Genomic DNA, 18,478 nt, shown 5'->3' with positions numbered 1-18,478 from the left:
TGAATATAAACTTCGTACCAAATGTAAAAATTGCTATGAAATGTCTGTAAAAGTGCGAATTTCTCTTGTTATTTTGTACAATCAAGTATTGCCTAAACACGGTTGTAATAAACTTAGTTTTCTAAACAGTGATCGGGTTTAAAAAAAAACACACATGTTACTATTTTTATTTCATAATGTCTACAATTTAAAAGCAAGAACGTTTAAAATGTCATTTTTGCTTAGGCAAGTAACAGACATGTACGAATTGTACAAGTTCTCCTTATTTGATCTTTTGGCCGAGAAAGCGAACGTAAACTCTTGGAAACATCAGAAATAATCAAACGGAAACATACAATTTTACGACAGAGTATGATTTAATTCTATTATGTGAAACTCGATAACATAGCAGAGGTACCAACTTAAAATTGACAAAAATATGCAAAAATAGCCCTTGAGTCTGCTGAAGAAGTATTCTTTTCTTTACAAAATCATTTTATTTTGATTTCTCTGAGCATGCTTCAAATAGATATATTGTTTTCCGTTATAAAATTGCTTAGATATCAAATTTATGCTGGTTATTGTACTTTACTGAAATATATTTTACGAGTATAGAAATTTTGAAAAATGTTAAAAATATCATCATATCTAGAGGCAAATAAAATTGAAACAAAGCTGGTGACCTAGTATTTTTATTTCATTTTTCAATACATCATAACATGATCTTTTAATACAGAACATTTCATCAAAATCTATTATTGAGAAAAAAAAAGAAACTGTAGCGAGCGTCTTTAACATAAACATATAAGAAACTGTTTGTAATAAGGTTACAACCTCGGTTATTAGGAACAAATTTCCAATGTCCGACGAATTCGCTTATCTGAGTTTAATAGTATACCTATTTGTAACAAGAAGACCCGCCATTAAGAAATAACCTCAATGAAGCGTAATATTGGTAATAAGGTATAATTATCTGACCCTCTTACCAAATAAAAGGAACTGTATCCGATAGAAAAGCAGTCCCTAATTCCCTGATAAACTTGTACTGGAGATAGACATCTTGACGTGTTGAAAGCAACTAAATGAAATCACCGCCAATTTTAATTTGCCATTAACAATATTTGGCAAAAATGCCTAGTACATCTAGAAAGAGTTCAAACTTACATAAAGTTTTCAAATAAAAGATCGTTGCTACCGTATATATATCAATCAAGTATATTCAGTGTCCTATCGCTATTAATTTTGGAGATATTATCTTTCAAACATAAGCTTTACAAAGTGAAATGACTAATTTCCCTCCGGAAACGGTCGTTCCAAGGAAACAGGGCTTTCCCATGGGACACATATGGCTCAATTTTCCCATTGGAAATTCCAATGTGAAAATTATTATTTCTATTTTCACCTAAAATTAAATAAATAGTCATCAACCCTAAGTGCCTCCCCAACACCTCTAAAAAGTGGTGGGGGCGAATGGCGGGGGTACGGAAACGCTCTCAAAACGTATTGACTATCAATACAAATTTACATTTCATTGGTCTGGATTCACCTTAATTTTTACGCACTATTTCTAAAAAGGTGGGTAAGAGTTAGATATCTAGTAGCAGTTAATCTTTCACAAATGTTTTTTCTTGTCTATTTGTTAAGTGGTTAATAATAATGCAGTCACTTCAATACATTTACTTAGAATTTGGTAGAAACATATGTACAGATAACCTTTATCTTTACCTTCTAATAGATGCTATTCATCGAACAAAGCTTTAGTTTGAAAGGGCATTACTTCTGTATTCAAAAACATAAATGATAAAAGCAGGTAAACACGTTAATATCTTCACAGAGCTGATTCTCAAATAATGTACTATAGTTCACATATTTTGCAGTCTTAGAATTAAAGTCATCATTAAGTTTTTATTTTACATTAGGAAATGTCCAGCTTGTCCTAATCACTCTGCTAGGGCTTCTTTATGGCCATTTTTTTTTATTTTTTCCATACGAAAATTCATGTTGATATATGTCAATTCAATTCATCTATAATGTTCCTCAGTTTGTCCCAATCAATGTTCACGTGCGGACATCGTTCTATTGTTTCAATTAGTACCTGCAGCGTAGCTTTATCTGTATCTTCAAGGAACCAATTTTGAAGCATGATATATATTCTCATGACTGCACTACGTGGATGGTCTTCTAAAATATGATCTATCTGAACTTGCGTCAACCCAAGTTCAAGACCAAGCAATTGCCAGTTTTCTCCAATACACTGCGATAAGCTGCTGAGTAATTTGTCTGTCAGCTGATTGTCTGGAAGTGCAGTTATCTTTTTGTTGTCTTGAAACCACTCTCTCTTTGCGTTCTCTACAACGATATCGTGGGTCATCAAGTCGGGACATGGGACTACTGTTTCGACTTCCATATCTTCCACTGCAATTAAGTTTTCACTTCCATCTACACCATGTTGTTCATGATTGCATCGGAACCTAATATTGTAAGGTTTTGTGTGAGTTTCTTCAGTAGTCCGCAGCCTCTGAAATTCATTTGAAATAACAACTTCCGAAAATCGACGGAAACTGTCTCCTTGTCCACCTTGAATTTCTGTCGAAGGGCAAAGACTCACAACTGTCATCTCGATGCTGTCGTGTTTCATCTCTACTATTCCAACGTGGCCAATGTTCAGCCGAACTGTAGTCATGTCTTTGAAAATTAAAGTTTTCTTTCCAGCTTTCGCTATCGGCCATTTTCCTATTGTCGCTGATACTAAACGATGGTAGATTGTTGCCACTATTGAAGAGGTTTGGAACAAAAACACATAACGGAGTTTTGTCCATTTCTTTCCAGTTAGAAATTCCTTTAACTCGGTTTTCGATGAGTGGTCACTTAACAGACTTGGAACTACAAACCACCCAAGTCCTGTCGACTGTTGTGTGTTTTCATCAAATACCGCAGCTTCTGATATAATATGATGTTTAGCCAGAAATAAAAGCAAGATTTCTTTATTTTCTTTATACATTTTGAACTTGTCTTCTGGTTTTCCCCATTGGCGGTCAATTAAATGTTTCTCCAGTCTCCCTTCTGTCAGTAACATAGTCCAGAAAGGGCGAATGTCAGGATCATTTGTGCAGAATCTTTCGCTTGTGATAATACACTTGAATGCATCTATAAGATACTGAGAATCAAGCACAACATATTCCGATATCGGTGCTTCATCAAAATAAACAAGTGTGCCTTTAGCATGATGGTAGCGTAAGAACAGTTTCACCTGTTCTATATCATCCAATGGAAATTCATTCTCTGAATCAATCGCCAAGACAAACTGAAGAGAAATAAGCTTGAGGTGTTTTCTTTCCAACAGTGACTTTTCTAACTGAATCCATTTAAGCGGTATTGCAAATTTTTCTGATTGTTCATCTCCAATTTTTATAATCGTTTCACGTAATAAATTCAGTGATGGATCTTTTGCGACAGTGTTATCAACAGCAAAGTCGTCAAAATGAATATGGTGAGACATTTTTGTTCCATTGAATATATTTCTAATATCCGCAAAGTACTTTTGGATATACTTTTCTCTTTCGTATCTCTTTCCCTTCAACTTATCTTTGTGGGTTCCCACTAGGATAACCTTTGGCACAGTGCCGTCTGCTGATCCGACGAACGAATGGATAGAACTCATCCAAAACTGGATAAAATATTTCATGTTCCTAGTATCCACCTCTGCTGGAAACTGTTCATCAGTGATACATTGATTCAGATCTAAAGTCAAGTCAAACACCAACAGATAAATTGCCCTTCTGCTATGAAAGATTGTATGAGTTGCATAGAAAATGTACTGCCCGCCAAAATCCCAAATATCAAACATTGTCTGTCTTTCCGGTTCTGGAGATAACTGATTTGTCCTCAGAGCTTTAACAAACACCTCCTTATCCTCGGGAGATAAAACAGGCATTTTATTCGAAATGTGATCATTGTTTTCGTTTTCTGTTGATGAAACACTTTTTGTTTCTGAATTCAAGCTTTTTCGTGTATCTCGAACTTCATTATGACTAGGTGAATCTTCACGAACCTTTGGTTTTTGTCCCTGTGAAGCGTTTGGTTTTGTCACAGACTGTGTCTGCTGTGCTTTACTTTCAGTCTCTTCTTTTAGAGCAACAGAAACCAGGCGTTTGACATATTCCGAATTATCAATGTCGTCTGCTTTGGTGTATCGAAATTTTCCATCTTTGGTTTTCTCACATCTATAATGTTCCAAAACTATTCCATTTGTGCTTGTAATATCTCGTACTTCTTGCCCCAACAACCTTCTCATTAATGTTGTTTTACCTTGTCTGAAGTTACCGACTATGTTTACCCGAATTGATTTATCCTTTTCTCTACCGGCCTGCAAAGCTTTCTCATACAGCAGTAATGCATAAGGGTCTTGCATGATTTCTTCAGGAACTGTAACCTAAATATACAGGGACAATGAAAAATATATATATAATATCTTCTCATTATCAATCTTTTTAATAACGTTTCAAGCTGAAGTCTATATCAAGTCAGGTACACTTGTTTTGCTAACTTTTTTTAAGCAATCTGTTTTCAATTTAAACGGAATGAGAGAAGCAATTATAAAGCACGGGTGTCGAAATGAAAATTAATGTTTTCCTTGTAGTCAGTAACTGAAATGAATTTGTCAGTATTTTTAAGAGTTGTTGGTTGTCAATATTCGATATCAAATAAATGACTCTGGTATGACGTGCCATAGTAGAACAGCGCCGGGCATGTTCAGTTAATGTGAGGACTGCAACCGTTTTTCGAACCATGTGTTCTTTTCGCCCATTGGCACTCACATATAGATGACAATTTGGTATCAAATATTGCATACATGTAATCTACTTTTGATAAAGCCAGATATGAAAGTGAAAATCTATAGTGGGCACTTTCCTTTACAAACAGAATTAACTTGCCTTCTAAGTCAATAAAAATATCGTTGTATGTCAGGCAACCTTAATGCAATTTCTTGACAACAGTAACTTAAATAGATATAATAAAAGAGAAGCCCATTCTGAAACAATAACAGTTTAAGCAAGCCTAAAAACTTGTCTAAAAGTTTATATAATGTATTGCTAATCCAACGGAAAAAAGGTCAAAGAATCTGAGATGCTCTCTGAACGCAATTTTAAAAGAACCCGAGTGAAAGTTGAAACTATCAACGTATTTGTCTCCTTACCAATGGCTTTTTTCCTGAAAATACATCTGTAAAACCATCCATCCTTGCTATTGTATTTCTGAGTAACGTGAAAAATGCCTCCTGAACATTAGCGTTAGTTTTGGCACTGACTTCAAAGAATTTCGCTCCAAATTCATTTGCAAGCTGATTAAATAAAGGAAAACAATAAGATCAATTTGAAATGTATATAATACAGGGATACATGTAGGATCGATTAACAAGCAGCTTATTTCATTAGCTTTGCCACTAAACATGCAGTCGCTTCCATTGATGTTTGTCGCAAAAGCTTGCAGACTACTAGTAACTAATAGTAAGTTACTGTACCTTTGTCGCAAAAAGTTATTTTTGCCGCCACCTTGAGAGTGATAGTAATTAGATTAAATTCAAACGAAATGAAATCCGCTTGATTTTATATAATCATTTCACAACATCCATCACGTGACGTTTAGAATATCAATGCTCTGCATTTAAACAATAATATCGTAATGGCGACAAATTATTTTTTTTCAGGAAAAAGCTTTACCTAAGGACCGATCTAGAAACTCCCTACAGGCGTTCTTTTAACATTTTCTTTATAACAAAATGTTTCAAACCAATGTCAAAGGAAACTATTTCCCTATACATATTTATACTAGAATGCAAAACGAAATATTAGCAAATTATATTTTCAATGAATCTACGGCTTTTATTATTTGTAGTTTATGCGTTCACTACAATCGTCGAAATAATATTCCTAACATCTGTCGAAACAATACGCATTTCATCGATAAAAGGACTGGAAGAAAGCACTACAATATCCAAACTTGTTGCTAATTAACGTACCTCAGAACCTTTGAGTCTGCTCACTTCCCTGAATTCTTCCATATCACACTTATTGCCAACAATCATCATTTCACAATTATCCAAGCCCAGTTTCTGTAATCAAAGTACGCATCTATTCTAGATAATACAATAGTACTGGATTAAATTATTTGTTCCGACTTACCTATTTATTTATTTTAATTTTGTTTCTATTTAGAGCTGACGTTTTAAATGTTCGTAAAGTTGTGTAAACTTTGGAAATGGCAGGTGATATGATAATTACAAACTCCACTTACATGGTCAGATGGCAAGTTACATATTTCGTGGAGTACAAGAGAAACGTATGTTCCATATTCTGTGGAGTATACAAGAAACGTGTGTTTAGATTCGATACACATGTACTCTGAATGAACAAGAGCTGTTATTGTGAAATTGACATTTGCCCTTAAGGTGTATCTGTAATGCTGTATTTATAGACCTATTGTCAATTCAATACAAAAACTAGCATGTTAATGCAAAGCGAGCAACAATGTTCAGCCTTTATTTGTGGACACATCACAAAATGACCCAAAACATTTCAGTTAATTGAAAAAAATAGACCTTAAATAAAACATTGACTTTTGAGGTAGGTCCCTGTGTCCTGTTGCAATACAACATTGAGTTAATCTTTCTACGATGATATGACCTCTGAACACCCGTGTGACCTTGACCTTAGAGATATAGATATGGTCGTGGAGTTTGCACTATTGTGGTTAATATTTGTGCCAAATATAAAAAAGACTGTTCCATGTATGTCATAGTTATTGCCCGGGCAAACTCTTAAATGATCTTTGACTGCCAAGAGTGACCTTAACCTTTGGGACAGGGTCAATATTTTGCAGTGAGGTTAACATTTGTGCCAAATACAAAACTATTGCTACATGCATGTCAAATATATGACACTGTCTAGTTCCAAAATTTGATTCGAACTAAGGGGGTCCTATAAACAAACCGTATGACTTTGTCCAAGACACATTCGGCACCGTTCAGAAAAACGTTAAACTTACGTCATATGATTTGAAAGATAAATTATTGCTACAGACTTTACGCAAGTTTCATAGGCAGTTATTTGTTGTTGTTTTTTCTTCGCTGGCCCGCTAGACAATCTGGATTCTGGCGCAAAACTTCTAGACAGAAATGAGATACAAAATTGAGGTGTTTGTAGCTTACATAAAGTTTAAGAGTTTTCTAATGTATCCGAAAGGGAATTCCAGTTTAAACTTATCTTGAGAGAAATAATTTTCTACTTTAAGTGATAGCGACCTTGACTTGGGTCCAAATTATAACCGAGAAATATAGGTGGACAAAAATGGCGGAATAAACCAAGTGTTCCTGCATCAATAGTTAGATTATTGCGCTCTGCATTTCTCCTAATTGCTGTCTACCTATTTACTTAAATTTTCAAAGTTTGAAGTCAAGTCCTTACAAACTTTTAAAGTTACACACCGTTTAAACGGACGGACGGTTCGATTACTATACTGCGCCCTTTAGAAGCACAAAGCACAAAAACAAACCGGACATGCTACTTTAGATTGAGAACTTGATTCATTTAAGATATTCTGAAAAGGGCTTTAAAGCTGACAGACACTGACGGCCAAAATACTGGAAAATGGTTGTTTCACCATAACTTGTTACGATACTTCATCAAGGTAAGTGCAAATCATTAATAAATTAAATTATCTTGACATTAAGTAAAACAGTTATCGTAAGGGTATACATACCGCTTTAAGATTTTTAATCCGTTCCTTTGTTGCAACAAAGTTGTATTCGCTTGTTACGTCATACACAAACACAATACCCTAAAACAAGAATAAATTTTAAATAATAAAAATTAAGTTCACATCATGGCCATAATTCAAGAAAACAAAACAGACATAGAAGTGCTGATAATACGCGCATGTCCACTGTATGTTAATAATATTTACCAAGTTTCATTGCAATTGGATGGAACCTATCGGAGAATTTGACAGGTACATATTTTTTCTGATGAGCTTATAAGAGTCATAACTCCAGAATGAATAATCGGACATAAAAGTTCCGACAACATGTGCATGTCCACTTCATTTTGATGACGTATACCACCTTTGGTGTCATCTAGATGGAAACTGTAGGAGTAGAGTACACGATGTTCTTATGTATCTGTAATATTTCAAAGTCCAAACAAGGGCTTTAACTTAAGAAACAACTGGACATGAACGTTCGTTCCAAACAGTTCAAAAAGGACTATAGCTCCATAGAAATAACCAGAAAAGAAAGTCACGACAATCTGCACATGTCCACTCCATGTTGATGACGCATCCCTAGTTTCTTTTGATTTTGCTAGAAACTGTAGAAGCTGAGTACACAATTTTCTGTCGCAATTGTAACATTTTAAGGTCCAAAACGGGGTACAACTCAAAAAATAACAATCGGACATAAAGTCCCGACAATATGCACATGCCAGCTTCATGCTGCTGTTGTAGACCAAGTTTCATTTTAAAAACAGGTAAACACGGTAGGAGAAGCTGCACACACCGGATAGTGTGCGGACTGACGGAGGGACGAACAGATAAAACACCATATGCCTGCCTAATTTTAGAGGCATTATACGTTTGTCAAAGAAACATCTAAAAAGACAGTTTAGTTAAGTCATACTGATTTTAGACATTACCGAAACAGTAAACCGAAAGATTATGATCCCTTTTAGGTGAAACTACTCTAAGGTTTCTAAAAGCTCCTTTTTATCTGTATAAACATTGTAAATACGGACGTTGATGGTCGAATGGTGGATACGGCCACCGGCATGGGATCATTTACCCCTCACTGAGGTGAGTTTAACACCTCTCTTGACGTGTAGAATTCTGTCATGTGAAGGAGCCATCCAGCTGACTTAAGATCAATGACTATTCTCTGAAATAGTTCTCTTCTCATGCCTGCAATACTGACAGGATGGGCAACAGGTGACTTCTTCAGCCATCAAAACCTCGAAAGTCGTCATTAGACATGAAGTGTGTCTGTGAGATGCTAAACCTAACAAATGTGAAATAATACCCATAAGGATGTAATTCTAGATTTAAATCTAAATTAATATTGTAACAGCGCTGTATAGTTTTGGAATGATTTAGTTGTCCCTTTATTGTCTTGTTTCTTTCTGGTTTAGAATTGCACCAGCGGACCGTTATTTAAAGAATGCATAAAGTACTACTTACATCGGCACCATTTATATATAGTTTGTTACTTGTGAAAAATCTTCCATTGCCAGCTGTATCCCTGAAAAGGACAAGTAAGTATAAGTATACTTATAAATTCAGGATTGCCATTATGATCAATATATGCTTTCATAACTTCTTCATATATAGTTTGATGATACGGCCTTATATTTCAGTCTATATAACCTACAAGTACATGGTGTCATATCTAAGCCAACATATATTCACAGAAAAACATCTTTAAAGGATAATGTAATAATAACATTCACGTAACGTATTATTAATACATTCTGGAAAAATCAAATTAATATATAAAAGCAGTTACCATGCATGACCAATCATAGACGGCTTCCACAACTTCAAGTCATTTAAGACTAAATATTCGTTTCATTTAAAGAGAATTCCTATATTTTTCTCCTATCATAGATTGTTTTTACAAATTCACATATATGATGAAATTTATGCTGAAAACAATGAACAAATAAAAACAATTAGTCACCAGGCTTGGTTTTTTTGTGTGTAAAAAATGGTTTTGAACACACCCACTGTTGCTGAAACTGCCAGCGATTTTGCAACATTTTCATAATTTTCTGCTTTTTCTGCACTCAGCCGCGTAGGGCCCCTTCAGTTTTATCAAATATTGTTTCCCAAACTCGTCCACCGTTCAGCGTCTAACAGAACTGCTATATTTTGTGCGAGACCGGTGTAAAAAATGTTTGAAAGTTAAACTCAAATTATACCCAGCTTGATTTTGTGAAAAACGTTTTAACAAAATTTTAAGTGTGTTCATAGACAGAACTCTGAATGAAATTTTGCTGTTTGCACACCGTAAAATGTTGGACTTCTGTCGTTAATTATGGAGGAATGTGTTCTTAAATTTACCAACGTCCGCACATGCCTCAAAAAGTGTTTATGATAGAGTCATCAAACACAAAAGAATTGCTTTTTAGCATGTAACATTGTACACCTGAATGTTCAGCATGTGAATTTGTTTACCAGTGGTTTATTTAGAATCTGCCTCTTCTATCATATACGTTTACGCTTTCAGTTTCTTTTATCGTTTATTTCTTGGTGATGTTTTATATTATTTACACCAGTCCCCTGCTGGCTCACACCACCAACGCAAGTAACATAAAAGTTTACTTAGTCTTGTACTATATACCATACAGTGACAGGAAATGCAGATATTATTGTCCTCCTGTGGAGACATATTTAGTTTTTGCTGTGCTTTTTCACCTCCATCAAACCAAAGAACAAAATACACAAATCCTCAAACCTCCCTGCACTTAACTATACTTCAGGATTTTCATCTTCTTTAAAACGTGCTCATGCGTTTGATGTAATATGCATCCGGATGCCCGATTTCGAAATTGTTTCAAGCTAATAATCTTTTGGTAATCCTTTATCAAGATTGCTCGGATAATTTCAATTTGTCAATGGACGACAGTAAAATGACAGTCACCACCTCAGTAGCCTAGTGGTAGAGCGTCCGATTCGAGTATGGGAGGTCGTGGGTTCGAGCCCTTTCCGCGTCATACCAAAGACGTAAAAATGGTACTGGTAGCTTCCTCATTAGGCGCTCAGCATTAAGAGGATACTACTAGGACTTGTTAGCCCGGTGGCAGTATAATCTGACTGTGGGGTATCATGTCCCTTGTCTACGGCGTGATATTCCAGTGAGGCAGCACTATAAAGTTGGGCATTGTGCTCACTGCTACAAGTAGACACCGTCGTTTATATGACTGAAAAATTGTTAAACCCGAACACACACACAAAATGATAATGCTATTAAAATCTTAATAAGACATCTTCCATACCATTGGTTTGGGTGACTCAAACTATATACATGTAGAACTTATGGACGCTAGGGGATGTGGTTTCATTTCATCACGCGAATAAAGTGAGAACTTTGAATTGTTTTGTAAAATCCTTCCGTCTCAATCCTGAAAACAAAGATCGTTTCGATTCTTAAAACATATAAACAAATACAAAGAGGACAACAAAGAACACAGCAGAGCGCTGGTTAGTGGTAAGAATCCACTGTTGAATTTAGATCTGTGAACGGCGTACCAAACCCACACTTAAACCCCACCATGTCGATGATAAAACAAGGCAAAACTCTATTCTCATACCGTGCAGGGATGAATGTGTACATGTTTGAAGAAAAGTACATGCTTGAAGAAAAGTACACACTATACATGGCCTGTTTGTACCAGCTCTCGAACTGTACTAACTCTCGAATAAAAGTTTCAATTTTCTATCAGTGCCTCATTGCTGTCACAGCTGTCATTCCAAAAGGTAGACAAGTATGAGAAAATGTAGATCACTTAACTACGTAGTGTTTTGTCTCAGTTTCAAATCATTAGCATCGCTTTGAAGAATTTTGATAGCGATTTATTTCACCAAATCTATTGTCTGTAAGTAATGTAAGTATATGCAGCCTTTTGAATTAATATTTGACATTTTTACTAACCTAAATGAATTGAACGTGTTAATTAGATATTATACTTACGTTTTTGCTTAAAAAAAAAAAAAAAAAAAAAGATTATGTTTTCGGCCAATTGCTTGTTATTTGAGAGTTAGTTCAAACCGGTCATTGTTTAATAATCAGGTACCACTTTATGGCTATGGTCGAAATTTGTAAAGGTCATATTGACATATCAATAGTAGATATAAATATAATCCGTAAAGCAGATCTCTCGGAAGCACCGAGAACAATGCAAACAGTGAAAATTGCAGACTCGGTTTGATTGAGTCCATTCATCAGCAGTAATGGAAAATGCAACACTGTCCACACCCCCTAGCACCGGCTTAAGCAGTATTCAATTTTCAAATCTAAATGAGTTGAAACCAATGATCCCGAAGGACCAGAAAACATAGCAACACTGAGATGAAGTCGGGGCGACCTTTTACGGCTGCCACACAGCGCTTAACACCCGCTGTTGTGAAGTAAATGTAATCCGGAAAGCAGATTTCTCAGATCATACTAAGTCTACAACCATGGTATCAATTACTTTGCTACATCGAACTATAAATTTGATAGCTGTGAAAATAACTATAAAATATCGTTCGAGAATTGGTCCATCGAGACTACATGATGTGAAACATACAGAACACCTGGACAAAACAAAGAAAGAAATTAAGCACAGTGGGGCACGGCATGTTTATATAACCACATTTATATGTTTTCATCTTTCGTCAATATTGTTAGAGCTCAGTTTATTTAAGTTGCTGATGTTCACTCCGCTTGCTCCAACTTCGTATCATTTTACTCCCTCTCTCTTTCCCACTCGCCCCTCCCCGCCCGCATTTTTCCAAATCAGATGACATGGCTCTTACCGATTTGTCCAACCAGGTACACCTTTACCTATCAAAACATAGCTAAATTAATTACACAGACTACTGTATAGTTGTGTAAATACATAGATAGACTATAGATAGACTATTGACTTTGAAAATACATAATATCTAACATGGAATTGTGATTCTATTAGTTGTACTATAGATGTTATATGGTAACATTTAAAATAGCTGGTATGTATCTGTTCAAATGGTATTCGCTTCCGTCTCCGTAGTTGCCAACTATGTAAATATGAATGACCAGACCATCTTCCTCTATGCTGTTTTCCATTGATGAAAGTGCAATAATGAAAAGTTTGGTGTGCCAATAGCTATTCATGTGTATAAAACAATAATAAAAGATAAACATTAAATAAGTATCATTATTCCATGAAGAAGGCATGTAGCAGAAACGTTGGAAAATTAGTAAATTGTAAATTGACTGCGTGTTTGGTTTTTATCCACTACATAAATATTTATAATAATATTTATTTAGATTGTAACGCTTCAGGCCTCGCCTCCCTCCATACAAAGTGATGATGACAACTTGATCGCATATATGTATATATAAATATAGGAGAAAAGACTTAGACTTTCCATTATGACTTGTGCAAAAACGGAGAAATCGGGACGCGACGCATCGAAATTTTCATTTTTCACATATCGGGTCGCGACGCGCCGAGTTTAATTTGTCGTTCTTTCAAAAATCAGGACGCGATCCACAGAGATTTTCTATTCTTTTGCATAATAGATAGTTTGAGGATTTTCTCTGGCTTAATTATCCATCACGGGATACATAATACTTTGTATAATTATAGGTTATTAGCTTTGTAGCGGGAAATATGCACGTGTTCTTCAGTGGAAATATTGCGCGACTTTAGGAGCGCAATATTCTTCCACTGAAGAACGAGTGCATATTTCCCAATGCAAAGATGATAACCTTTTTATTATATACGCATCTACACGTAAACATATTATGTAAATATCATAAATATGTTCAATAGCCTGAATAGGATTGACAGTACTGAACTAAATAGAAAAAAATAGTGCAGCAACACACACTGCATTACGTCACGCACCCGATCTGAAAGTCAGGCGTCAGTGTATAGAAAAATATTGACGTTTCCGGTACCAGTGTAACTTAACGGGGAATAGAAACGAGTATGTAATAATAACCTTTTTATTACATACACATCTACACGTATAAATATAATGCAAATATCATAAATTTGTTCAATAGCCTGAATAAGACTGACAATACTGAACTAAATAGAAAAAAGTGCAACAGCACACACTGAATTACGTCACGCACCCGATATGAAATTCAGGCGTCAGTGTATGGAAAAATTTTGACGTTTCTGGAACCTGTGTAACTTAACGGGGAATAGAAACGGGTATGTAATAATCTATTGTGTTGCAATGATGGTAATTATACATGACTTGCATTGAAGACTTCAGAAAAACAGTATCTACTTTTTACAGTTACAAAATCAAAGTGATATTTTGAGGTTAAGACATTGAGTAATAGTTATTGTTCGAGGAATAGGTCTGTATTGTGTTTATAGACCTGTGAGGGATTTGTGAACGGAGCCAACGTAGCGAGCGACGTTTTAAAATCTCCTCACAGGTCTATAAACACAATGCAGACCTATTCCGAGAATGATAACTGACTTTCCTACATGTTTCTTTTGGTCCGAGAGCTCACGGACTTTTATTGCAACAATTGAGGCCAAAAGAAGTTTATACATTTTTGGAAACAATATTTCATATCCTCCATGAAAACCAATTTCTTAAGTGTCAAAGCCGTGCCTATCTATATTTTGTTCCCTTATGTTTGTGATAGGGGAGGTAAAACTCATTTGTTAAAATTTAGTGGGTAGGGTAAAGTTTACGACTACCAGTTTTTTCACTGTTTAGTTACAGCAGCTATACGACTGTCAGTAAATGTATATATGTCAATCAATGTTAGAAAATGAAATTCACCAAAAAGGAATGAAGGGCAAACTTGATATTGAGGTTAAAGATCAAATTTATGTACAAATCACAAAAAATGGCATATTTGAAATTTATTTTTGTTCTTAAAATTTAGTTTGTTACCATAAGTTGCTCAGCTTTATATATGTAATGTGTATATATCAGTCAAAGACCGAAATGAAACTCTTATTGCAAAACGTCAAGCTCAACTCTAATAATTGTCAAAGTTCATTTTCATGCACAAATATGAAAAATCTAACGTTTTTAATATGTATTCACATTGTTATTCACTGAAGTTAATTTGTTTTAATGTCTATATGTCAGGCAAAGTCAGCAGTAGAAAGGTAACCCCAAAACTGCCAAAAATAAGGGATATATCAAAGTCAAAGGTCAAATTTGTGTGGAAAAATTGCATGAATAGTTTCCTGTTTGAAATATAACAGGTATTTCTGATCATTATTTGAAATTGCTCCTGATTTAGTTTGATGTATATATGTCCAACCATGTCAGTAATAAATATATTGTCTTAAATCAGACAAGTTCAAATGTGATATTAAGGGTCAAAGGTCATTTTCAAGGAAAAGAATGAAAAAATAGCTCTTTAACTTTTCTTCTTGTTAATGATATTTTTTCGATATTAATCAACAACATCGGTTCATTTTAATGTATAAAATTTAGGCGATGTCTGGTATGCACATATTATTTCAAAACATTCAAGGTCAACCATAATTTCAAAGGTCAAAGGTAAAAAAAGTGAGTAAAATATTGCAATAATATCACCTGTTTGTAATGATTTTTATTGTTTAAAAGTATTTGTTTTGTCATTTTAGTCACCGATCGTTGTTCATTTTACAGTATATATGTCAGACGATGTCACGAAAGAGAAAATAAGTCAAGGTCGAACCTGGCGTTAAAGGTCAGGGGTCATTTTTATGTAAAAGATCAAATTGTAGCATACTTACTCATTACCCTGTTCAAAAATAATAGCGCTTGTTAGAATTTTCTGTTAGCAATCTATTTTAATGAATACATGTCAAGCAAGGTCAAGAATGTAGGTCTTATCCAAATAAGGCAAAGCCAAACCTATTATTAAAGGTCAAAGGTCACATTTACGTAAAAATTAGACAAAAACAAAAAAGTATTTTGCAATGATTTTTCATTATTTTTTTTAGGGTATTTCAAAACTATTAACTAATTATTATTCATTTAAAAGTATATATAACAGATGATATCATTTTTGAAATAATAATGAAAAATTAGTCAAGGTCAAATCTGATATTAAAGGTAAAAGGAGAGGGCCTTAAAAACTCGCCATTATGAATAAAACTGGCTGGAATAAGTTGGGGAGTAAATGCAAAGATCCTCTGCAAGTCTACACAGTCAACGTACGACCCATAGCAGAGTACGCATCAACCGCATTGGTACCTGCTTCCAAAACCAGTAAAAATAAACTGGACAAGGTTAAATCTCAGGTCTGAGGATAATCCCGGGACAATGAAAACAACTCCAATAAAATAAATGGAAAAGACAGCCAACCCTGAGCCATAAGAGACAAGACGAGAGTACAAAGCTTTTGTGCATGCAGAAAAAGCAAAGAGACTACCATTCCACCAACTCCACTTAAAACTGGAGAGCAGAACCAAGAACAGACTGAAAAGGCAGAGTCTTAACCACATCGTCAAAGAACTGCAAAAAGTGAAAGGAGCAGCACTGGACACACAGGTAGAGCCGCTCGAGCCCAATGGATGGGTTCCCAGACAATGTGCTCCCAAGATCAGATTGGAGGTGCCAGGAGAAGAAGAAAAGAGAAAGCAACATCAGGCTTACCAACATTTTCTTACGCTAGAAATGATCAATAACCGCTATCCAGCACACTCTTGGATCCAAGCATATACCGATGGATCAGTAGAAATGGCAGTTCAGAAAGCTGGGAGTGGTGCCTACATCAAATTTTCAAACAGCTCCTCATTCATACTCTCTCCTCCAGTCGGCAAGAGATGCTCCAACAACAGATCCAGATGCAAGCCCTCACATCGGCGACACTCGAACTGTGTGAGCGAGGATAAAAGGGACAATATATTCCTAACAGACTCTAAGTCAACTCTTCAGGCTCTCTCAGCAGGTCCATAGGACAACCTAATCACACAGCTGTTGAAAAACATCAATCTCCTGCCTGAGAGCAACAATGTAGCATTTCGATGGATTCCTGCACATGTGGGCATAGCTGGAAATGAAGCTGCGCACAAACATATAAAGACAGCAACCAGATAAATACAGTCCCAACCTCCAACTTTATACAGAGAAACTCAGACTCTGTGGAAGAACACCTATGCGTCAGACTGAAAGAACATAAATGGAGGTTACCTGCCAAATCAGGACTGTCTACACAAGCTAAACAGTCAATTAACTGTCTTCTGTCTGCGCACTGAAGACTGTTGCCTGATAAAACATATGAAGAAGCTGGGAGTTACAGAGAAAGCTAAATGTCAGTGCGGATCAGAGGAACAAACACCGTTTCACATTCTGCACAGCTGTTCCTATCTGGAAGAAGCACGCCAGAAGGTTTGGCCAACAGACATTCCATTTGAGACCAAGCCACGGAGAGATGCCAGCGACCTGCAGAATACAGTGTAATTCATTGCCGCATCTGATCATAAGATATAAAATGGCCATAAGAAGATGGAAGGCAGTAAGTAAGTAAGTAAAGGCCGACATTAAAATGAATTACCATCAAGTTATAACAAGTTATGTTTGAACAAAGAAATAAAATAACAGTGCTATCTTTTGAATTTATTACCCGGAAATGAATTTTAAACTTTAACATCAGGGCTGATCTAGACTCCTGTCTTATGATATCTTCAATGTTGACATTGACCCATATATATATACATGTATGAAACTTCAAGGAATAACCATAAAATATTAATAATGACAAAATACATTTAAACAATTAAAATTATTGCAAAAATGATTTTTTTGCGATCTTTCACGCAAATTTCACCTTTTACCTTTGATATAAGCTTTACTAATCACTGCTTTTGAAATTAGATCTGCATTGCTGACATTGATTTACAAATAAACATAAGACAAAATTATTTTCAATGAACAAAATGACAAGATAATTTGTAAGAAGAAATTAAAAATGCTGTATTTTGAATTTTCACATGAAAATGACCTTTGACCGTTATTGTCAAGTTTGACCTTGACTTAGTTTTCATTATTATTTCAACAGTAATCTTGTCATTTTAAAACTTTAAATAATACTGATCATTTTTTTACAGGGGGACAAAAAAAACCTACACAATAAAAAACAATCATTGAAAAATTCAGATTTTGCAAATTTCTTACACAAATTGACCTTTGCCCTTTTGATAATAGGTTTTCTTTGATTTATAAGAATAAGACCTACTTTGCTACTTTGCTTGACATGTAAAACTTTTAAATTTAATTGCAACATAAAATTTTAAAAGCAAGCTATTCTTGATCAAAGTAATGGTAAGTATGAAATTTTGTGTTTTTTACAAAAGTCCCCCTGCCTCCAAACCAATTGACCTTGACTTATTTTCTTTTCCCTTTCACTTCGTCTGACAAATTACAGCAAAATGAACGCGATCTTACAAAATGAAAAAAACAAATACTTTTAAACAATAAAAATTACTAAAAACGGTGAATTTTGCAACTTTTACTCACTTTTTATTTTTGCCCTTTTGATATTAGGGTTGCCTTTAATGTTTAAAAATTATATGTGAAACTAAAAAATTTGCAAAAAAATTATACATTAAATTAAATTTTTATATCGTTGACAAATCGACGAAATATTATCAACAAAAGAACAGTTAAAGACCCTTTTTCATTCTTTTCCTTGAAATGCCCTTTGACCCTTAATATCACATTTAACTTGTCTGATTTCAGACAAATTTTATTACTGACATTGTGGGACAATTACTTAAAAAAAAACAAG

General features: G+C 34.9%; 2 protein-coding genes across 3 annotated transcripts in view; one reads left to right on the top strand and one right to left on the bottom strand.

Moving 5' to 3' along the window:
- LOC123534816 (NADPH--cytochrome P450 reductase-like) overlaps positions 1–18,478 on the top strand; it is a 163,163-nt gene that overhangs the window by 57,149 nt on the left and 87,536 nt on the right. The gene's annotated exons all lie outside the window — the stretch shown is intronic.
- LOC128547327 (uncharacterized) lies at positions 655–9,558 on the bottom strand. Of its 2 annotated transcripts, none has more exons than XM_053519689.1 (5): positions 9,205–9,558; positions 7,738–7,815; positions 5,999–6,091; positions 5,177–5,320; positions 655–4,411 (listed from the first exon to the last, which is right to left on the bottom strand). In XM_053519689.1, the coding sequence occupies exons 3-5, from the start codon at positions 6,065–6,067 to the stop codon at positions 1,991–1,993; spliced, it is 2,634 nt and encodes an 877-aa protein (XP_053375664.1). In that variant the 5' UTR covers positions 6,068–6,091; positions 7,738–7,815; positions 9,205–9,558; the 3' UTR covers positions 655–1,990. The 2 variants fall into 2 exon arrangements, with proteins under 2 accessions (XP_053375664.1, XP_053375666.1); XM_053519691.1 differs by lacking the exon at positions 9,205–9,558 and adding an exon at positions 8,813–9,196.

Source organism: Mercenaria mercenaria, chromosome 12, assembly GCF_021730395.1.
Source record: "Mercenaria mercenaria strain notata chromosome 12, MADL_Memer_1, whole genome shotgun sequence".
Taxonomy (NCBI): Eukaryota; Metazoa; Mollusca; class Bivalvia; order Venerida; family Veneridae; genus Mercenaria; species Mercenaria mercenaria.
Note: the sequence above shows the minus strand (reverse complement) of the source record. Positions and strands in the feature narration are given on the sequence as shown.

Bases quoted from the DNA above. Each gene is read 5' to 3' on its own strand.
- LOC128547327 (XM_053519689.1), bottom strand. From the start codon at position 6,067: ATGATGATTGTTGGCAATAAGTGTGATATGGAAGAATTCAGGGAAGTG. The intron at 5,321-5,998 runs GTACGTTAATTA...TTATTTAATCAG, and splicing joins GCAGACTCAAAGGTTCTGAG to CTTGCAAATGAATTTGGAGC. The intron at 4,412-5,176 runs GTAAGGAGACAA...CTGTATATTTAG, and splicing joins TTTCAGGAAAAAAGCCATTG to GTTACAGTTCCTGAAGAAAT.